Source organism: Larus michahellis, chromosome 3, assembly GCF_964199755.1.
Source record: "Larus michahellis chromosome 3, bLarMic1.1, whole genome shotgun sequence".
NCBI lineage: Eukaryota > Metazoa > Chordata > Aves > Charadriiformes > Laridae > Larus > Larus michahellis.
Genome location: NC_133898.1, coordinates 13,752,403 through 13,775,451, shown reverse-complemented (window position 1 = coordinate 13,775,451; position 23,049 = coordinate 13,752,403). Strand labels below are relative to the sequence as shown.

General features: G+C 41.6%; 1 protein-coding gene across 6 annotated transcripts in view; it reads left to right on the top strand.

The window, feature by feature from the left end:
• The window catches only part of KIZ (kizuna centrosomal protein), a 50,403-nt gene that overhangs the window by 1,278 nt on the left and 26,076 nt on the right, over positions 1-23,049 (top strand). For 2 of the 6 annotated variants that reach the window (XM_074578685.1, XM_074578682.1), the window contains exons 2-7: positions 4,360-4,407; positions 5,837-5,993; positions 10,147-10,239; positions 14,674-15,040; positions 17,735-17,984; positions 22,357-22,491. In XM_074578685.1, the coding sequence (XP_074434786.1) occupies positions 4,394-4,407; positions 5,837-5,993; positions 10,147-10,239; positions 14,674-15,040; positions 17,735-17,984; positions 22,357-22,491 (1,016 nt within the window). In that variant the 5' untranslated portion in view covers positions 4,360-4,393. Of the gene's footprint in view, positions 1-1,936; positions 2,032-2,377; positions 2,570-4,359; positions 4,423-5,836; positions 5,994-10,146; positions 10,240-14,673; positions 15,041-17,734; positions 17,985-22,356; positions 22,492-23,049 lie in introns of all 6 variants that reach the window. The other 4 variants (XM_074578683.1, XM_074578680.1, XM_074578684.1 and 1 more) reach the window with 4 other exon arrangements.

Genomic DNA, 23,049 nt, shown 5'->3' with positions numbered 1-23,049 from the left:
TAGATAGTGCTTTTACAAAAATGCTCCGTGTATCTTCACTAATATCCTGTTCTGGTCTGGAAGACCACTGGCAGACAAAACAAGAATAATTTGCTGTTTAAAAGACTGGATAAGAATATACACAGTATATTTTTATTGTGTAGAAATTATTAAAGATGTGGGCTCTAGATAGGGAAGACACTTGATCTGAATTGTGGCATTAGAAAATGAAGTTTTAAAAGATTAAAATCTGAGTGTTCTAGACTGCTTGCTGCTTTAAACTGTGGTGTTGTGCGCAGATATCCCTCGTGTTATGAGTAGATGTGTCTCATGCCTCCTGAGAGTCTGGTCTGCATGAAGTTTGGTCACTTCTTTTGTAGCTTCTCTGCTGTCTGAGCCTGTGGCTGAGTTCACACTGCATTAATGGACTTCCCTTCTTCAGCACCTCTGGGAACTTAATAAGTTTCAGACATCAACTCCTCTAATTTGGTTTTATCAAAAGGTTCAGGAGTTATTTGGGGAAGGCTAATTACAGGCAAACAGACAGCATGATTGCATAAGCTTTGTTACCTTTGGAGACTCAGCTTAACAGGTCTTGTGATAATAAATAGACCTTTTCAGCCTGGCACATTTTGGTTGTATGTACTTTAAAATCTAAAATAAAATAAGTTTTTGTACTTGGTGTCGACAAACAAGGAGTAATTTTTATGCTGGATTGCAAGTTGTATGCTTCTCTTGCCTCTGGGAACTGTGCTGCAGAGGCAGTTGTCTCTTCAGAATTTCTTAGTGATGCCTTTTATCTAAACTTTTAAAAGTATAAAATATAATTTTATACTGGGGCATTTCAGCTTTTTAAGCCCTGCTTTGGAATTCTGCACTGATCTAGTTTCAAGTTGTCTGTTCTAAGATGTGAAGTACCTGACAGCTGTTTCAGTCCTGTCTGCAGTCCTGCTTTCAGTTAGCAGTTGTGCTTAAGCAAACAATGAGCCACTACTAATAAGCCGTATGCACAAGAGCTTGAATATGGTGGAGGAAGCTGCTGCTTGGTTATGTCCCCCATCTGAGTCTTGGGGAACTAAAAGGGAGTTTTCGTGAATATTTCTTTTCCACTTGTTCTTATAAATCTGTTTTTTCTTTAAATACTCGAATTTTGAAGTGCTTGAGAAATTAGCTACCGGATACTAAGCTTCTGAGACTTGTGCAAAAAACCCCATAACTGGACCTTAAATTACATCGTAGACTTTGGCCATATTTTATTTCCTAATGCTTATGCTTTGTCCAATCAAAATGTAAAAATTACTGCATGCATAGGTCTCTGTATGCAGGTCAGCGATATCTGTGTTGTGTGCAAAATTATAAAGAATTAGGTTTGAGGTGTCTTAAGAGAAATCAAATGGGGCAGAGAGTTTACCTTCTGTGTTCTATTCAGACCTGACCATGTTGTGATTACTCAGCGCTTAATCTTCAGTGGTTGCTGGTGAGAAAGGCAGGGTTTGAGCAGTGTGGGCGATGAAGTAAATAAATTATATAGTTAAGTGCTGTACTTAACACTGTGACTAACTTTGCAATTAGCTTCGCTTTTCAGACAATGAGGCCAGATGCTTCATGCTAAGGGTGATTTGCAGTAAACATGTACAAATACTGAGATGTCCTGAACAGAGAATGTAAACCAAGTAGGATTATTAGTTTCAGAAATATCTGCTGGTATCAGTTATGTGTAGAAGATGGTGCTAAACAGGCCCCCTCTAAGCCCCCCCCCCAGGGGACCAACACAGTTGGCTAAGGCTTGAGCAGGTTCTGGCCAGGCTAGTAAGGTGGATGCAGCTCAGTGCTCAACAGTTGATTTAATGTCAGATTGGCGCAGGAAAACAACGGTAAAAATAACATTTCTTACTTCTATGGGAAGATTGCATTGTGCCCAAGTGTTGCACAATTTTCTATGTACTTATCTCAACAGGGTATCATGACAGTAGTACTGTTATTCCTACATTATGGATGCGGAACTGAAGCACAAAGAGACTAAGGCCTGGTATCTCAAAAATATTGAGACATGTAAGTCCTGCTGGCTTAAATGGGAGGTGAGGGATCAAATATCACTACGGATCGATGCCTGGTGAAATGCCAGAGATTAGAGAGAGCTTGTGGCCGACCAGGGAATTTAATTCTGCTTTCAAACCCCAAACTAACACTCTTTCTCTGTAGACTGAAGATTCATGGTTGTTTGAAAAAGAGCCACCTGGATCTTTAAAAAATTCTGAAGTGTGCTGTTTTTGCCCATTTAAGGAAAAAGCCAATATCTGACTATTTGCACCGCTTTAACCTAATGCAAAACTGCGTGAACAAATGAAAGTTCCAGGCAGAGAGAGCTTTGGTTTTTTTGTGTTTTTTTTTTTTAAAGAAAAGAAAAAAGAAGGGGAGAGAGAGAAGTGGTGGTGCAATGGAGTGGCCAGAATGATCCCTTTACTGCTTCAGGCTTCACTTCTGTCACTGACAGAATCTTCCCAGAACGTGGGCTAGCAGCAAATCCAGAAGTCTTGGTTGCCTCTAATTCAGTGCTTGGACAGAGCTGTGTTGCAAAACACCGCAAGTGGTGCGTAACCGTTTTAGGCATCCATAATGATGATACTCAAATGCTGAGAGGCTCTTACCTGATGCTGTCTGTACTGCTTTGTCTTGCCTTGAGAAGACCATACTTATATATTCATGTGCTATCTAAATAGCTGTAGCACGGACTAATGAATGGGATACCGAAAAGCCACGCTAGTAGAAAGGAAACGATCTTTTAGGAGCCAAGGAATGTGGTGTGCTACCTGCAGTATCAGAGTGAGAAATAGGGTTGGAGCCAATGGCTGTTCACATCCATCGGCTTTTACATCCATCAGGATATCAGTGTTCTTCATTGAGTCATGAAAATTACTTCTAGAAGTGTAAAAACAAGATCTTGAAATCTGCTTTTGCTTAGCTGTCCATCATGTAAAAGGAAATTGAAAGGATGAGATCCCAGATGAAGCGTGGCTTTTAAATTGCATACATGACATGAAAACCTAATCTTGTTCAGGCAGTGGCAGGATCAGATGGATAAAATGGATGCCTTGATCTCTCAGACTAAGAAGCAGAAAGGGTTTTTTTTCCTTGCTTTCCTCTGTGCAGGGCAACTGGGAGGAGGCAAATGTGTGTGGCTATGACATGGACATATTTGTAGGGGAATGCACAAACCCGCAGATAAGCATGCCTAGCCATATGGGTGCATGCAATCTCATGTATCTGCCAACATCACTCGCACATGTACATCCTTCCTGGCTAATAAGAATTTGATATCATTTTTTAATAAGCAACTTGAGGTACTTGCTTTGGTTGTTGCAGGGTTTTTAACAGGAATATACTCTAAGCTTCTGTCTTATCAATTGATTATTTTATTTTTTTTGCTCATGGGGTGGTTGCTCATCTTCAGATGCGATTTATAATTATTAAATTAGATTGCCTTTACTCTTTTCTCCTCCTGAAAATAGATTCTCTTTGAACTAGATTGCGGGTGAGGCATGGAGTTTGTTCTTAAGCAGCCTTATCATCCCCATGGGCCTATACCCTTGCGTTGTTTTTAGCAGATACAGATGGCCCTGTAGTATTTTTACAACCATAATATGTTTGATGGTTACTTATCTGTTACCCTTTAGTAAGTTCTGGCAGGTAGTGCTAGCATATCTCTAGATATGTACCTGGCTTTAATGCATAAGTGTGAAATACGTACTTGATTTTAAGTTCAAATTGCTAAATAAAATACATTGGGTGTGTAAGCCAGGAAAGAGTTTGCATTTTTTTGGAAATCTGTTTTAATGTGTTGATAGATTCCTATGAGAAATTCTGGGGAGCTGTCCATTTGAAGAAGTTCAGCTAAATAGTTCCTGCATTGACAGTGGTCTGCTCTGGGACTTGGGGTGGGGAAGGAAGGGAGAGGTGAACTCATGAACTGCCAGTGCCGGGGTTTAGAGCCCTTCCTGGGGCTGCAGGACGGGAGGGACTTGAAATGGCAACTTAAGCTGGACAGAAGTCTCTGGCTATTTTGGTGGGTCTTGTGTGGATGTATACACATTCAGGCATCTTTTCCCTTTAAAACAACCTAGCTCTTGTTCCAATGAGGAACAAAGAAGTAAAAGCTTTGAGGTTTGGTTTTTTGTTGGTTTGGTTGTGTTGTGTGGGTTTTGGTTTTTTTTTTTTGTGATAAGCTTGGCTGGCAGATCAGTCTGTAAAACTACTAATCTAGCAAAAGTGTGCTCTCTGTTCTGAAAAGGTTATGTTCGTGAAATGCTTTGTTTCTTGCATTTTGAGAATTTAAATTGTGAAGTAGTTTTATCTTACTATGTGTTGTTTCTTTTCTTCCAGTGAAGCCAAAAGGCTGGAATTAGAAAGAAAACTGATGGAATACATAAGGTCTGATGCATACCTGTAAGCTTCTTATAGGTTATTTTAATTACGAAGTCCTAGATATCATGGAATGCTTTTAGAATGTTATCTTGAAGTTGCTTTATAACAATAAATGTATATTTGTATGTTAAGTATAATGTAAGACTCATGTCTCTAAGTTATTGATGAAATAACTTCAGCAATAACATAACTACCTTATTGTATAATACCGAAATGTTATTATAGTAGTTAGTAATAACTTACATGCAAGCTGGTTTTATGCAACTCTTACAAAATCACTGTAGCATAGTTCATGCTAGAAAGTCCTAGGGTTATAGAAAGTCTGAAAGCTTTAGGAATTCCTAAAGGATATTCCAGGTTCTAGTCTTCTCCTTGTGTTGTGTCTGCATTATCAATTTAATGTAAATTGCATATACAGTCTGAAAAAAAAAATAATTCCAACAACAAAAAAGGGCTAAAAAGTGTCTCATCCAGTGTTTCTTTCCTCAAATGTGCTTTGTAAAGCTCATAAAGGTGACTTTTCTATCTTGGCTCAAGGGACTGAGGGCTAGGTGTAATAATAGCCAGTCCCTTAGAAACTCCTGTTCTGGAAGAGGGCCTTTAGATTAGAAAATAAAACATAAATTTAAGAAAAAAAAATGCCTGCACAGGTGGGGAAACATCACATATGTTTTGGTTTGTGGTTTTATTTTATTTATTTTACTCTAACAGGTTTTGAATTGAAATTTCTCTGAAAATATTGGCAGCTTCGGGGGATTTAGGTTGCAATTCCACAACTGATTCAAGTAGACCTGTAGATAGATTGAGACCAAAAGAGGCTCCTGATGTCCCCTGGTTCATGTGTTCCCTTTGTGGCTGCCCTGTAATCAGATAAGAAAATAGGTCTGGCTGAAGGGAATCTGTTTTTGGGTGGCTGAGAACCGGTTTACATGAATTTTCAGCTGGATTACTGTTGGCCTAATTTGCCATGTGGCTGTGTAGCAGATAGCATTGGCACAAAAAAGGGCTTGGAGTGAGATGCCCCTTCTGGTGGCAGCATGGATTTAGGTTGGCTTAAAGCACTCGTGAAACCGCAGCCTTAATGTCACAGTTTGTATGACATCGAGAGCTTGTTCTTCTACATACAACTTCCATTTTGATTTAATGTGATATGACTAAACCAAATCAATTTGAAACAAAATTACAAGAGTTTAATATACTTATCCTTTTGAACACCAAACACTTGTTTATATCTCAAGTTAGAGAGGAGACATCCTGTCAGTTCTATAACGTAGCTTTGGACAGTTGTGCAGAAGAATGTGTCTCCTCCTTTCTGCAGGGCTCGGGGGGCAACTTCTACGTAAGGGTTAGTATGTATGTGTCTGAAGAAAAGTGATTGTAATGAGTTTGTTTTATTTTCGTACTCTTTTAAGTACAGTTTCTTTTTCCCCGGTAGAATGAAAGTAAAATACATGAAGCTGAAAAAATACTTGAAAGAAATAGATGAACGACAAAAAGGAGCTCTTCTGCGAAACCGGACCTTTTTAAAGGAATTCGACCAATTTGAAGCTCATATGAAGACTTCAAGTTCAGAGATGATTCGGAAGATGGAAGTAACTTTCTATAAGACCTAATATGTTAGTGTTTGCTGTTATTACAGGGTTGCTAAATTGGTTTTGACTGAGTATTATGCACATCAAGACTTCAGATGCTAGTGAAACCTCATCATATGTTTTGGAGTGCTTAAAGTGGTAATGTTTAGGAATTTGAAATGAACCCAAAGTGTGCTAATGTATGATCTAATAGACCCTACTGTAGCTGCAGAGGTAGTAGGCAATGCTTCACAGAACTCTACACTTCGTCTACAGTAAAGTGCCTTGTGCTTCTGAGCCTCTTGGAGGTGAGAGAGAACTGAGATCAAAAAAATGTGGAAATGGACCACGTGTTTGGAGCGTTAGTAGTAAGATAAGCCAGCGGTATCTAGGTTAGGACAAGAAGACGAGTTGAAATAGTTTCATCAAGACTTTGTTATAAAACTGTGTTTTAGTAAGGCTTTTATTACTTAAGAATACCTAAATACATTTAATGGAAGTTGTTTCAGGATGTGTTTTTTAAGTTTGCTGGTGTGAACACCCTAAATAGCTATCCTTAGTCATGCCCCTGCTTACTGCTCTGTTGTCATCAGCAGAGGAAGAGTTAGAGTAAATAACGTCTGTTACAACAAATTACTGTGTGTGAGCTACCCGGGCTAAACCTGAGCTAAAATGAGGTCATGCTAAGTTCTGTTACTAAACAGCCAACTAGCAATACAAAACTTGATCAGGATCCATATTTGAGGTTATAAAATAGATGGGATTTTTTTATCATACCTCGCGACTGAAGTACTTTCAGTTTAATAGGCTACTATAAGAAACAGCCAAGCTCTGAGGATTTTTGAATCGTATTATTAATAATGTTGTCTTGCTATTCAGTGAAGAACAATCTGGGGTGTCGCAAAGTGATATAGATCGGTAACGATCTCAGATTTAAAAAAATAAAATTGTGATGTGCTCATGCCACTAATACGTGGAGTCAGATTTCTGAGGAGGTGAAAACTGGACGGGAAATGTGTTTATATCTACTTTCTAAGAGCAGTAGCATTCTTCTGAAATATTTGGTGAGGACTGTTTCTGTCCCTCTGCCACTCCCCTTTTTTAATTTGATGGAAGAAAGGAGGGAAGGAAACAAATTAGTTGAGGTATTTTAAGCTCCTATGCCTAGTGCTGACACTTGGTTTTGTGTGGCTGTCTGGAACTCAGTTGTGATTGTTTTTTATTTCTCTGAAATGCATTTCGAATTAAAACAGGAACAGTGGTTTTGGAGCATACTGTTTTCCTCCCTCTCTTCTCTTCAGGGGCACGCACAGCTTGATCTGAGACAGTAAAACTTAAGACTGTGATCCTTTTAAAAGGAGGTGTCTAAAAAGCCTGGGTCCAGGTTCCAGAAAATGTGAGTGTGCAGCAGCACCCCTGGATGACAGTGGTACAGGAGCGAAAGGAAAATGTGGGGTGGCTAAGGGGCTCTGATACAGCAAGTATCTGTTCTAGGATTCTAAGTATGTGAAAAGAAATATATAAGCTTTTCTGAAAAAATGCTAAGAGGAGCAAAGAATCAGACTGCAACATAAATACAGGGGGAATGGAAGGGGAAAAACTATAAAATGTAGGAGTTTGAAAACAAACAAGTAAACCTTACTTTAAAATTTTTTTTTTGACATTTTTCTCTTGATATGCTCTGGAAACACTGCACTAGGAAGTGCTATTAGAGCTTAGCCCAAAGTAGCAATGTATAAGCAGCAACGTACTTCCTCTCTCCTCTCCCCTCCCATCTGGCTCGGCTTTCACTAGGTGCATCAGAGTAAAGGGCAAGAAACCCTTTGTATGCAGTTCTTATGTTAGAAAAGTTCCTTTCTTTCAATAGATAAATGTATGACCTGAAGTGTGAGCTGTTGTCCTTTCTAAAAATCTATGATGGATTTTCAACTATGGATGTTAATGCAGTGTCTAGTCCTTTTTGAATCCTCATATTGTACTGATTTGACAAAAAGCTTATGTATTATGGCTAAAAAAACTCCCAAACAAACAACACCCCACCCCCCAATTTCATTGTTTTTAAACTAGTTGTCTTTGATTTCACTGAAAATCCTTTTTTTTTATTAAGAACAACAATGACTAGCTGGCCCCACACAACTCTCCCCATGTTAGCTGTAACTTGCAATGAATTAACACTGCTTTCTGTCTTTCATATAAAAGTAAATAGCCCCAATCTTTGCTTTTCTCTGCTCATGTGGAAGATTTTTATGTATGTTATTTGAGATGGGGTGATGAGGCCTGTTTGTGTTGATTAACATTCTCTCTGAAATGCCAGTATGTTCGCACGTACATTTTCTATTTGGGACATGCTGTCCTTGACTTCAGCGTACAGAGAGGGTGATCTAGGGGGGTGGTTGCTAGCTGGTCTCCCTGCCTTTGGAAGTAAGGAAGAGACATAGCTATCTCTTACGGTGGCAGTTGATTTCAGCTCTAATAAACCAATGGGCTGGCTAACATCCCATGCTTGCATACCCACGTTAATAAATTCCTTGCACAATTGTAGCCCAGCTAGTGCCTGGTAATTCTTTTAAGCCTGATGGGTTTGGTGACATTCACAGGGCATCTTTTCCTTGCTTCAGCTTAGTAACATATAGTCTAAAGGCTGTCCCTGTGTGTGTGCGTGTAATTCCCTTCTCTTTTTTTTTTTAATTTTTATTTAAAGCAGAGCAGGAAGGGTATGTTGTGATGCGAGGTTTACCCTGTTTTTAAGGATTTTTTTTTTTTTCCCTGAGCAACCCTAATGCACACCAGTTTGACTAGTGGTAGGTTGTTATAACGTAGTGATGTGAGTCACAGTTGTGCCATGGTTGCATCTGCATGCAGTGTTTTCATTCATTGCTTCCATTTTGATGTCTCTATGCCATCCATTTTATTTTTGCCAGGTTAGACTTATTTTTTTTTTCTGAGCTGTTGAACAGAGCACAGATTACATATCCTCTCTGCTACAGTTATGAAAAGCCCCCTTGTTGAGGATTGCGTAAGAATTGTGGAGCATGTAATCATTTAATCTATCATGGAGGTACACAGAAAGAAATTATTACTATTTTTTTCTTTTTTTTGTAGAGAGAGAATGCCCTTTAGGACTGCTTTATCATAACTATGTGCACAGTTTATTATGTGGCTGTAGCTGACAAAACTTCTTTTGTTTCTGAAAGATTCACTTTTTTCCACCTGTGTCTCTGTCTGCAATTTGTTCAGTAATTTTGGGGAGTATAAGTAAATTCACTTAAGCTTGCAGAAAAATCCAGTGGTTACATTTGAGTTTATTTTGAGCATCTTTAATTTTCATGTGGTTAGTTTTTGTTTCTTAAAATTTCATGTTTACAATTCTATGAACAGCTTCTATTACCTGGGAAATAGCAGACTTGCTGAATGCACCATTGGAGTGAAGTGCAGAGCTGGTTAAGTTAATTGTTTTAAAGATTTATTTTCATGCATATTACCTGATGCAGAATAGGTATTGAAGTGCTTTCATTCAGGGCCGATGTAACTTGTTATTGGGGTTTACAATTACTAACAAACAGGATTAATTATAGGTGCTGCGTGTGCCTGGCTTTTAAGCAGTAGTCCTACTATGAATGCATTACATTTGGTCAATTAAACAATGTAGTGGAGGTGAAGATGGTTTATGCAGTTGTTTGTTAGTAATACTACAGCAAGTTGCCTTTCATGCTGGGTTGCTCTTCATAACATCTGCCATATATTTTTCCTTATAATAGCTCAATGAGTTCTAAGATGATGTATGTAAAGCAAAAACAAATTCTAAAGCTCGTTTGATCCCAAAGCGGCAGAGTCATTGTCTGGATACAGCAGAAATAATTTGGCGTTACAAATACTAGTTGGGATGAGATAAATTTGAGTCAACAGGTTATTAGTATTTTGTAGGATTGTAAATTACATGAATAAGTAAATGTGTATTAAAAGCCTGCAGAAGATTGTGTACAGGCCATGTCATTTGTTCAGGGAAGCAGAAAAATTAGGAGAAAATGGGATCTCTGGCTTTTAAAATGTAGTCCGAGTGAAAAATGCTGCTAGGACGTTACATTTAAAAGTGCACAATTTGCAAAGTATTTGTTGGTTTGTGGTGGGGGTTTTTTGGCCTTCAATTTTACGTAATGGATTTGTTCACATTTAGGCATGGTATGGAACAGAAATTAAAAGTGTGTTATCCCTTCAAGAGGGTAACTTGTCAGCAGAAGGTGACAAGGAAGAAGAATACAACAAGCAGGTAATGCAGAAGGGGGGAAATGTGTTTTATTACATTGATGTGCCTTCCTCTGAGCTGCTGCATGAGGAGGCAGGCATTGCTAAGCAGTCTTTCCGTGGGGATTTTTGTTGTGGCATTTGTAGTGTGAAATATTGTTTAGTGCCTGAGTGAAGTAGAATAATCTGGGTAAAAAGTGCAATTATTTCAACCAAAGAACTGGAATTAAAAAGGAGGGAGAACTCTAACTGTCTGTATTCATCCTCATGTTGGTTTTTATATGCTGAATAGCGTGAGAACGGTCTTGACTGAGGAGGAAATATTCTTAATGAATGATATTTTTAAAAAATGCAGCAGTCGATTCATACGGTGTATTTATAATTTTGTGCATTTTGACCTTTTCTCAGAAGAAGCAAAAAGAGATTGCATATCTAAGTAACAGACAAAAAGACTGACAAGGAATACTTAAATATATTCTGCTATATATCTGCAGTAATGCAGGCTTCTAATCCCTCCTCCTATCTCCATATAAATGATACAGTTCAAGACCATAGCTGTTTTCTTCACTAAAAGCAGTAAAGCTCTTTTAGATGAAATGTCTAAAAACATCTTGTAATAACTTGGAGCATGCTGGCAAGAGTAGTCACTTGTGACTATGTGTGAAACCCCCTCAGCTAGTCGATATTGTAATAAGCAAAAATGGTAGCATCACTCCATTATTCAGAAAAGCCAACAGCATGCTTGTCCCTTAGGCTACAGCATTCATTAAGAAAAGCTTACTGGGCTGAAAGCTGGAAACAGATGATAACGGGATATGATTTTCATATTTAATGCATTCCTTGGAAGAGTATGTGTGCTGCAGATTGATAGAAGAATCAACTGCTACTTTACTAAAAGACTTTCTAGTTTGCCCTATAGCTACCGATGGAATCATTCAGCCAAGAAATTAACTTTTTCTCCTTTTACCTGCTTTATATATCTGCTAAGCAGGCTGCCTGGCTGCCAGTAAATGTTATTATGCAGTTAAATGTTTGGTATTTAAGACTCTTATCAGAAAAGAAACAGAGGCCACACTATTTTGTTTTTATAGTAGGAGGAAGGTTTTCGGTTTTCTTTCTTCAGTGCATTAGCAGTCGTTAATCTGAGTTTATAGGAAGTTTTCCCCATAGATTAAAAAGTTAAAAACCTTGAATTTAGAGCGTTCTTTAAACTGTAATGTATAAAGCAATGAACCCGAGCAACCTTGACCTATATAAGCAGGCCTCCAGCAGTTTGTGAATTATGTTTTTAATTCAGACGTACGTGAAAAAGTGAGTTTATTTTTGAATGCTAGATTCTTCAATTAAAAGCTGTCAGCGTAGGAAACATGATTTCTAACCTATGGAAAAGTTTACATACATACTAGAACATCAAAGGCTTATGGTGTGGCTTAGATTTTTTTAAAAGCTATTAGCAGGTTTCGAACAGGACAAGAACTTGGTGTGTACCCAAATATGTCACTTTATGTTGAATTACAGTTAGTAGCTTGATTGTGGACTCTTTCCTCCCCTGTCCCCTTCTTTCTCCTTCTCATCTCCCTCCATAAATACAAAGGTAACTTCAACTAAATTGTGCATCCTTTTGCCCTGTCTATGTGATGTGTCTCAGATCTTACTCTGTAACTGCATTATTTTTTTTGACTGATTGTGCCTGTTTCCCGCCACCTTCCCCTCACTTAAAACCTGCTTGTTCTTATGTCCAAAATACAAGAGTTTGTTCTTGGTGATGTGGCACTGAGTTAGTCGTAGCAAACATGTGCGGTTAGCAGGTGGTATATGCAGGATGCAAATCATCACAGCTTGGAAACAGTTTTATTCGCCAGCACTGGTATTGTAATGGTTTCCTTCAGGCTAGTTAGGATGCCAGTGACTGTGTGGTAACCTTTTCAGGGATGAAGGACAAATACAGAAGCAGTCTTCTAGAGATGGTCAGTATCCCAATGCCCCTAAAACACCAATGTGAATACCTGCTACTTCTCTGAGACGTGGGATATGCATCTCCTTGGGCTCAGTTTTTATGGGAGTCCTTAAGCTCAGAAGTCATATACCCAAACAGTGTTTGTCTAGAAAACCATGATTCTGCATGGAAAGAACTTGACCGCTAGTGTTTTGAAGCCCAGTGTAATGGCAATCCAGTGTTACGAGTTGGAGGAGAGGTTCCATACCGAAGAGATCCTTCTCAGCTGACATCGCTGTATAACCTGGGCTTCTGATACCTTTGTGCTATGCAGTCTGGCTTCTTGAACTTTGAAGCACTTTCTTGAAGTCTCTTGAAGATTTCGGACTTGTGCATCTTGGCACTGCCATGTCTGTAGGACGCAGGGCATAGGGCACCTCCAAGGAACACCTGTGGGTGGGAGAGCATCCTTCTCTGAGAAAGGGGGTGTCACTAGGTGAGAGCGATGCTGGCACTTGGAAGAGATGAGCCTCTGGCTTGACTTCACCTCCCTAGCTTTCCTGTGGTGATCTACTGCTGGGGGAGATTGGGCCCTTTTGTAAGTCCTAATGGAAGGCATTTTTTTTTTTCTTAGCTTTGTTCTCTTCAAAACACTTTAATGATAGTAAAAAAAGATTGTATTTGTTTCTGGAGGAAGAAGTGTGGAGCCTGCACTCCACAACCAGAAAGAGGATTGTTAAGTGTGTTTTGTGCAGAGACTTCATTTAACTCCCAGCTGGAGCAACGTGAAGTTCAGTAATTGCATTGACTGTTTTAGGTAAGTCATCTACACGTTTTTACTGTTTTGGTAGTAAAAACAGTACCTAGACCAATGTTATCTGTCCTGCTTTTGCTTTGAGAATGCAAAGGTGGTGAAGAGATTATTTTTTTCCGTAATCAAAGAGGAGCTTGTTAGAGATGTGCGTCTGCTGTGACTCTGCCAAGCACTTGTACCTGTTTGAGTTGCACTTGTTCTGGAACACTACATCCAGGAGCTGCTAAATCCATAAAGTACTTGCTAGATGCATTTTAAAGCAGCAAATCCAAGACCCGAAAAGTAATTAGGAGGAACCCGAGAGCAGTGGTGATGGAATAAGCTGTGAACTTAATCTGAGTAGCAAACCTTTACTCCTTCTTAAAATAACTTCATGGCTTTTTGTTCTGCTTCTTGTTACGTGGAACTTGAGCTTTTTTTAATGAAACTTGGTCACAGACTAGACAAGATGCCTTTGTTTCCTTTAAGCTGGGCTTGGCAGCTGACTTTGTATGGTAGGAAGAGGTCAGGCAATGAAAGAGAGGAGAGAGGTGTGGAGGTGACTGGAAATTGTCTTGCTGTGATTCGGGGCTGAAAAGTAAGCCCTGCTTAGCACGAACAATGGTATTACGATAGCTGACTTTGGCTTTGCATAAACTGGCAGTGACCTTTTAGTAGTAGTAGTGGCAGTAGCCCCTCCTTCTAAATTGTTCTGATTGAGTAGATTTACAAAGAGAAAAAGGCAAGTATTAAAACACTGGGATTTAGAAGCAGAGTGGTTATACAGTTGGAACTATTTTTATGCAAGTTCAGCAGTTCTTGGAGGGAGGCGCTGTGTAACATGTTTCTGCTCCGTGCCCAAAGTTGCTTTGTGGAAAATGTGATTTCATGTACGTGGTGCTAGCGGAGTAGACACTCTTCCTCTTTAGCATGATTTAACAGACAGGAAAAAGCAGAAAGAAGACGATGAGTAAAATGAATTTTGCTTCATTCTTACTTGCTTTGTTGACATGCTGTGAGCAAAGGTGGATATATAGACAAGTAAGCGATGTCAGATATATGTTTCAAACTCTGAGGACCCTTTCTCATCCTGTTGCCTTCTGGAGAAGACCATGAGAAGAGTAGGAGGAAGGAGGTTGCTCAGAGCAGCTCCTGCAGGTGGCTCCAGAAAGGCCAGCTGTGCCATGGACACTGCAATGGCATCCTAATGATCATGTCTTGGCTTTGGGGTTCTGCAGTACCTAAACCACAGGCTACCTGCGGCTATACAGTCATGCACAAATACAGCACAAGGGTTTAAAAGTGTTTTCAGTGACTTGGGTGGGTAGATCTAAATGTCGTGCTTTGGCCCAGGGTCTTAGAAGCCTTTGCAGGAATCTTAATTTTAAAAGTTTGCCTGCTGGTAAAAACCGGTTACCGTTTAGATTGAGTTTTGATTTAGTTTGAGTCCTTCATGTATTTCAGTCCCTGTTAGCCAGACTGGGGGTTCGGTGTGCTTTTGCCACTAGTTGTTTTGGTCCACAGAGCTTCACTTGAGGTCCAGGCCCTTGTTTTCACACTAGAATGCAAGAAAGGCACGCCAAGTGTTTGTGTAATAATAATACTATACAAAATACTTGAATTCTGTGACAATTTTCTCTCCAGAAACCAACATGTGATTCTCTAGAAGCTCCATTTGCAACGTGCTGCCTGTTTGTTTCCTTAAGCTATTTCCCATTTATATTTTTCAGATGCTGTGTGTTGGCAGACGGGCAGGAATTAGCACTAAGACAGCCATGCCAAGAGGACTGTATCATCCAGCAACAGTCTTTATGGGTTGCCACACATCAGCTGTCTCAGCTGCTGGAGGTTTGGGCATGTGGCAGAAGCCCTCCCAGCCCACAGAGAGCTGCTTGGTGCCCGACTCGCCTTCATGCTCTCCATCATTTGAAGGACTTGGTCCAGAGAGCAGAAGCACTGATTTAGAGTGTGATGCATTAGTGGAGGGAGCAGAGACACGTGGAGACCTTGCCACCAGTGAGGAAGGCTCCGAGCAGCTCATCTCCTCAGCATCTGATCCCAAACCTGAGGAGGAATGGCTGCAGGGAAGCATCCCAGGTATGGCAGGGCACATGCCTGTCTGCCTCTGCCCGGCGCTGGGGCAAATGCATCCCAACCAGAGTGATGCACATGGCTGCTGGTTTCCCCTATATGTATTGCAGTCTGGCTGAAGCGCAGCAGTACTCTCTTTTTTCTCTTTTTTCTTTTTTTCTTTTTCTTTTGACTCTGCTTCCTCACAGATCGCTCATCTGGGCATGCTGGGGGCTAAGCCTGTCTGGATTCACTATTAGAAAGTGAAGATTTCTGCACTGCTGTGCTTGTGATTGTCCTGAAGTAGTCTGAGTCTCTTTTTAAGAGGTTTAATGTGAACCTACTTCACTGGAAGAGTACACCTCTTCTGTTTCGTGTTGATCCCTGGAACTGTTCAAGGGCAGGCTGGATGGGGCTTTGAGTAACCTGGTCTAGTGGGAGGTGTCCCTGCCCAGGGCAGAGGGGTTGGAATTGGATGATCTTTAAGGTCCCTTCCAACTCTAATGATTCAGTGGTTTCCTTCTCCCTCAGATGCTTGTAAACAATAATTTATTTATTTCCAAAACTGGGATTTGGCCATGTAGACTGAGGATCAGTATGTCCCTGTATGTGGTTGGATTAACTCCTCCTCGATGGTGGTTCTGTCTTGTTCTGGACTTTCCTGAGAAAGGAACTGCAGATCTCCCAGACAAGATGCTCTTGCTCTGGGATGAGACGTGCTGCCCTCAAAGACTGCATTCCAGCTTCTTATTCCTTTTCTTCCTTCTTTCCCTGTGCACCCGCCCCCACCATCTTGGCAAAATGTGTTCTCTGCTGTTTTACTGGCTTGGTTGGTTACTTTGAAGTAAGCTAATGGACTTGTTTTTGAAGTCACAGTAAAAGATTTGTCGCTAAGTAACAGTTTATTCCTTTTTTTAAGACCTTGCAGAAATACTCTCCCATGCTTTGCCAGTTAACATAGCAATTTTCAACTTAAACTAGTTTTCCAAGCACCATAACAATTGCTAAAATGGAGCTATTTATAATGGAAACTGGTGGCAACCCTGCTCTCCTGTAATGATTGTGGCTTTCTTTATAGAGGAAAGCTGGCATCTCCATCAGATGCTCTTCTGTGCCACTTCTTGGGGCTTTTCTGACATTCTCTTTCTTGAGGTTGTTTGGGGTTTTTTTGCATTCCTTTTTCTTTCTCTAAGGAATTTATTTGCCTCTCATTTTCTTTCATCTGATGCATTTGCCACTTCTCTATTTTAATGAAAACCTGTCCTTTCTGGCACTGGAAGGAGACCAGTCCAGTGTGGCTTACGTTAACCCCAGGCTCTGCCTGTGGCGCTGCAAAGCGCTGGTTCTTCCCCACAGGGAAGGCTGAGATGGCCAGCATCGTGTCTGGGAAAGAAATACCCATTTAATTTCTGGAATGCAGTATCTCTACCTTCAGAGAAACTGTACAGTTGGGTTCAAAATCAAAACGAGCTTTTTGTCAAATGGCACGGTAATCACCTCAGACTGCCCAGGGGGCTTTTTATGTCTGTCTGTCTGACAAATGCGTGTTGCAAAGTGAACAGGCTGATGTGGTCCAGGTTTGAATGTGTGGAGGGGACTGGCTTGTTCCAGCTCTCCTAAGCTTGACCTTCCACACTGCAAATAATGAGAACTGATGAAGATGCTTGGCTGTCCCATACCAGGAGCGAGCACACACTGGGCTCTGCTGCTGGCTTGGTGCAGAGTGGTGCTCGCCAGCCTCTGGCACCACAAAATACAGGAAGGAACAAATCCCATTTCCCACAGGTTAAAGAAGCAAGAAAATGGCCCTTTTCTCCTCCCTGCAAATTGGAGAACAAAACTTTGTTCCTCTCCATCCTCATTTCCCAGCAAGCGCAGTAGTGACATTTCTGTTGCACATAACTTGCTTCACAAATTTGGGAGCAAGGCTGAGAGCCTATCCTGGCATCAGCTACTGTTTGGCATAAACCTTAGGTGATTTGGTTCCAGTGAAACTCCGTGACCAAGACAAACAGAAATGCTGGGTGCTGTAGCGTTAGCAGGTGTACAAATGCTGGTTAATTTAAACCCATGGTGAATTTTATGAAGAACTGGGAATTTCTGTAGCAATACTAATTTGTTACAGCACTAGCTGGTCCATTAACTTTTGGCATTCTATAAAAAGATAAGTAGCGTGTATCTGTCGTCTTAGAAGCATGATTCAGCCCTGTACTCTCCTCTTTTAGAGAAGGCAATTAATGCGTAGAGTTTAAAAGCCTCCAGGCACGTGTTTCTTCTGCAAGGTTTAAAAAATATGTACAATAGTAGCCTCTTCAGGTGCACTTTTTTCCCCTAAGAAAAGCTTTTTCTAGCTTTTCTGTGTCATCATTCCTCCAGAGACGGTTTAGTGAAGTAGCCCTGGCCTTCATGCCGGTGATGGTTTTTGAGGAGTGCCAGGTTTGTTTCCCACCTGCCGAGAGCTGCAAACCCAAAAGGCGTTGAGTGTGGAGGCTGGAGCCTCCCCAGACTCCCCCTTGCGAGAGGAGTGCAGAAGGACACGGGGCCATGGGCAGGGAAACCCAAAGTGAAGGGAGAAGCAGAGGGATTCTCGCACACACATGATAACTGAAAGAGGTGAACAGACAGCATAGGTAATCTTAGTTTAATTCTCTATGCTATGGTGTGCTCCTTGGTCCTGCTAATGTTTTGGGAATAATTTCTAATTTTTTTATTTTTTTACAGGACCAAAGCCTCGCCTGGGTAACTGGTGGACTTTTAAGGAGGCAAACCAGGAGAGCAGCGTTGAGCTCCCCGTCCCTGTGAGCGCTGAGGAGGTGATGCTGAGCGCTCCCAGCGTGCCACAGGGGACGGCCTTGCCAGGGGCCAGTGGGGAGCAGGGTAGTGATGCCAGTACTGCAGAGGGCTCCCTGCTGCAATCACCAGACCCTCCTGCAGTGCAGAAGGAGCCCTCAGTCAGCTCAGCACCAGACGGGTATGTCCTTATGTATTTTCTCTCTGCTGGTACTTATTCGTTAGCTTATGCCCTGGAGGCTCTTTTCACAGCCTGGCTGATACTGGCACTAAAGCTTCCATACAGGTGGGCAAAATTCTTACTTATTTTGTATTTCGCTACCTCTGTGCTAGTGGTTAAATGACTTCAGGTATCTCATTCACATCAGACTTGGAGGAGGTAAGTATGTTTGTTGTTAAAATGTAACAGACATTCTTTAAATATAAGCAAATCTTATTTCAACAAATTTATTTAATAGTACCTATAAATTACTGAACAGCACATTTTGTGTACATTAAAATTTCCAGTTGGATGAATTTCTTGGGCATTTTGTGTGGAAATAGCAGAGAGAGAATGAAGGAAGCACAACACAGAGATGCACATCTTGTACTCTGCTGCTGTGTGAAAGTGGTGGGGTTTTATTGCCAACAACAACCTCAGTACGAGTGTATCACCTGAAATACCAATCACAGCTGGATTTTCAGCCTTGCGATGCCCTTGTAAGACAGGGAAGCACATCCCCATCCTGACGGAGCAATACCCACAATGAGATGGTCCAAGGGGTTTGCCTGCGTCAGATGGGAGGGCTGGCTTTGCTCCCTCCCTGTGCTCGAACAGCCTTATGCCAACTGCCGTTATCCTTTCCTGGGTCCCCGCCTTGTTGCACGGCATTGCTGCAGCAGCATCCCTCCCATCTTTATCTCCTGTCTATTAGTTCTTCTGAAAGTCCATTTGCCGCCGCTTCCCTCTGCAGTGCTTCATGTCCATGTCCCCTTTCCTTCCTACCGCTGCCTTACCTCACAATTTTGTGCCCTACGACTGCTGCCTTTCTCCTGCCTGCTCTCCCTTAGCAGCACGCTTCTGTTTCCTTGTTCTCTGCATCCTCCAACGCCCTTTTCCCTCCTTACCAGTGTTTTCCTGCCCCCAGTCACAACAGAAATATTGAAGAAAGCCTTTTCTGCAGGTGTGTGCTGTGTTTCAGCAGGTGTTGTTCCCCTTGGGTCTCCCTACCTTGTGCATCCAACTCCCTACTGTTCACATGCAAAATGCTCCTAGCTGGAGTGGTTAGCTAGATACAGGGTGGTTAGGTGGTGGCTGTATGTTGGGGGGAGACCACATACAAAAGAAAACCAGTGTTTTTTACCTCTGGAGAATGAGGAGTACTCTTTTGCCGGCTGCTGGTGGTTTTTTTTTTTCCTTTTTGGTTGTTTACAGCTTTTTAATGTGCTTAACGCATCTGTTCTTCCAACATGCGTGGTCATGTTGTCTTACCTACTGATTTCAATATTAGTTTGTATTTTAATAGATGACAGTTGAGCAGAAACTAGCGGCCATCAATATACACTTCTGTAACTTTATCATTTTACATTTGCATCAGACTGTTGCTTGCTATGGAAACATCATCTAATTTACATCTAAATAGCTTTTACCCAGTTTTTCTTTTGTATAACACCTGTTAATCATAACACTTCGTAGGGAAGTTGCATAGAGTGCCTGCCTTTGCTAGAGAAGTCATAGCTGAGTGATGGTAATTTAACCTTTTGTTCTCCCCCTGTCAACGCTAGTGATGCCTCATTGTTCATAAGCTGATGAAAATACTGTGCAACGCTCTTGAAGCCCAACTAAATTATACAAAAGGTTTCACTGCTCGCATTATCTCTGGAGCACGACTGAAACCAGAACGTGGTGGTTTTCTCTTGGATTATGCCGAGCTGAATACCTCCGTTTCTCAAGGCCATGGAAGTGGGATCGCCACTGTTAAGATGTTTCTGCAGAAAAGATACAAATTTTGATTTGTTTTACCTGAGAATTAACACGCAGATAAAATTTCAAAAATGGGAGGCACAGGAGGTTTCGTGGAGGGATAAGCAGCCTTTTCCATTGTTGCGCTTATAACCAGGTGGGTTTTCCAAGTGCATATTTCCAATGCACATGAAATTCAGTGTGCACACTTGAGTTTTGCAAAATAATTCAGAAGCTGAAAATCTTGGGGAAAAGTTTCCAAGTAGTTAGTACATGAATTTCAATTATATGAATTCACAAACTATGAGAATGCAACTTTTTTGGTCTGAATATATCATGCTAGATTCACAGAATGAATAATATCACAGGTCTTGCTATGTCCCTTCAGTCCATGTGTTTTTCTCTTACAAAATTCCTGCAGGCTGAAGAAATAGGCAGAGATTTTGCAAAACTATTTATATTTGTTGTCCTAAATCAAAATATCTGTAGTTTGGACTTTCCCAATGCAGCAGTGTCGCTGCTGTGGCATCCGAACAAAGTATCATTCCTCGCCTGTCGTCTTTGGGCCATTTGTATGCTTTTGGTGTCTTATTTGAAATTAGTACAAGTGATGGAGGGGAAAGGAGTTGTCATGTGCAGGGATCATAGCTCACTCGAAAGGCAAAACAAAATCCTTGTTGCGTGTCAGGAAGTTGCGAGTTTATATTTTTGGAGAAAACGCCTTTTCTACCTTACTGCAGAAATACCATTGTCTTTTTTTTTTTTGAAAAAAAATATTTTAGTTTTTTTCCCCACAGTTAAGTGTTTGCACGTCACATTTTACCTCTGGGTGAGTTCAGCCTGATTTCAAAGTGCCTTTTCCACCTAGGGGAATGGTTCTCATGATAACATCATCAGGTTATTAACCAGAGAAAAAAGATGTTGCTATGAAAGGTTATTTAATGTAAGCTTTACCCTTTGGTTGCAGTTCACAGTGGGGTGCTGTGACTTTGCTACCTTATTTTCCAAAAACATAATTTTTAATAACTAAATGCCGTGTTTTGGAGCACGGTTGGGCGAGTGCATTGATCAGAGGTTGTACACATGCATCTTCAGACTTGTCTTGCCAGCTCAGACCGGCGCGAGAGCCTGGGCCGTGTATTTTCCATTCAGATCTGCAGCCCAGGAGCCCACTGGCGAGCGGGTGGCTTGGCTGGCTTGTTCACCTGGCACCCCATCTCCCCTCCCGCCAGGTAAAGCTGTCTGATAGCTCCAGTCCTTGGCTGCTTGTTGTCAGTCTGAGCTGCTGAACCGGAGGTGAAAGGTTCCGTATCCTCTTACCATTCCTTATAGCACCCAGCCCTTTCTTTAAGGGCTTAAACCCAGGGAGCGGGAGGAGGGGAGAGGGTCTCTGAGAATCAGCACAGAGAAAGATGATGACTATTTTAAGGCCTGTGCTGAGGGGGTGGAAAAAGGCAGAGCTTATGCCTGTGCTGCTTCAGCTGCATTGAAGAGGACTTAGCACAGATGGATTGTGCATTACAAAATGTAACACATAATTCAAGCTGTCAGCTTAATCAGACTGTTTCCAGGAAGCAACCTGTAAAAGAGAAGGACCTCTTGTTTGCTGACCTCTGATCCGTAGCCTGCTGCAGATTGTCATACATTTTGTTTTTCTTTATGTTGGTGTCCCTTCCTTCCCCTTCCCTTTTTATTATTGTATCCCTCTCGAGTGGCACCCTGGAAGGACCACCCAGTGGGAGGAAAACAATGGGAAATGAGCCGGCTGCTAAAATACAGGGTTTGTAAGACTGGGGGAAAAGAAAAAGCGCTGTTTAACTGCATATGTGATCTCCCTGGTATTGTTTTGCTTATTAAACGTCTAGGAAACTCGACTAAATGCACGGCAGCTCCCCCTTAATTGTTCGCTGTTGCCCAACAGTCTGAAGGAAAACACAACTTTTCAGTGTAGCTTAACATGATTGCAAAAACGATGCAAGTTTTCATGCACAGAGCTTTTTACTTGGGGGAGCATAAATCACGGTTAACTGTATAAATATGCCAGCTTCTACATATGGGGGGGCGAAAAAAAAGAAATCTTTATTTTGCCTGTGGGGCTCTGCTGGCGGGCATTGCTGCTGGAGACCTGGCCTGGAAAGTCCCCAACAAAGCAGGCAGCCGGGCTGGACCTGAATAGCCATTTACACCTCTGTTCAAGGATTAGCCTGATGTATTGTTTCAATGTTTAAGTCCTAATTTGCATCATTATAGAGGTGCAGCTTCATCAAAACCCCTCTGAGATCCCAGTTATGTCCCCGTACCTGTAGGTGGTCACCAGATTTATTCCGATTGTGGAGGTGAAGGAATTAAACTACTTGGAGCAGGCTAATTTCAATGCAGCATCTCAGTCCCTGGCTGATTTTTTGGATGGCTTGTTTGCTCATGTGTTTTTGGTTTTGTGTTGTTTTTATTTTTTCTTTCTACAGAGCTCAAGCAATGTGGTTTTTGCTGCTGTTTGCTTTCGAAGGCTAAACCGAGGTGTTTATTTTTTCCAACTGGTGTGGTGGGAATGCGTTTAAAATACCTGTCGCAACTCAAGTCACTTCGACCCCTGTTTACTGTCCCTCCGCAGGCACGGCGGGATGCTGGCGGGACTCTCCTGTGCGCTGCAGTTGATAGAAGACGTGGTGGTGAGGACGAGACCCCAGCACCGGGCACTGTACCAGGGCGAGCACGTGGGGACGATGGGGACGGCGGAGCTGCTCAGGTTAATGCTGCTTCTCCGCAAACTGCCTCACCTCTCTGCTGCCCTTGCACAGCAGGCAGGAACCAGGGAGGTGGGCAGCGCTGCCTATGCCTGAACCCCATCCCCTTTGTTCTTGTTTGCTTGCTGCTGTACGTCCAGTGTAATGCTTGTAGTAATCTTGTTGTTGATTGCTTACACGCTTCTAATTGAATTCAGGTGAGCAATGGCAAGAGGCTGTTACCGAGCAGCTTTGCAGGAGCCTGTTGAGATTTGAGCCAGGGGTCCTCGCTCTTGCGGTGACAAATGGCTGGTGCAAAGAGCAAGCGGGCTCCTGCAAACAAACATTGCCAGTTGCTAAGAGGCCTCCCTCCCCTTCCACCGTTTTAATGTCATTGGAGAGCTGAAATATGGCACTTAGGAGCACATACGCAAATTACTCCAACAAATACTCTTTCCTAAATGTAGCACTTTTTGCAGCCTTGCTCCACAGATCCCTTAAGTGAAGTAAATACTTATTTCCAAGAATGAGAGCATCCCCTTAGCTAGTAATGCCGATATGATTCGCTGAGGTAGACAACA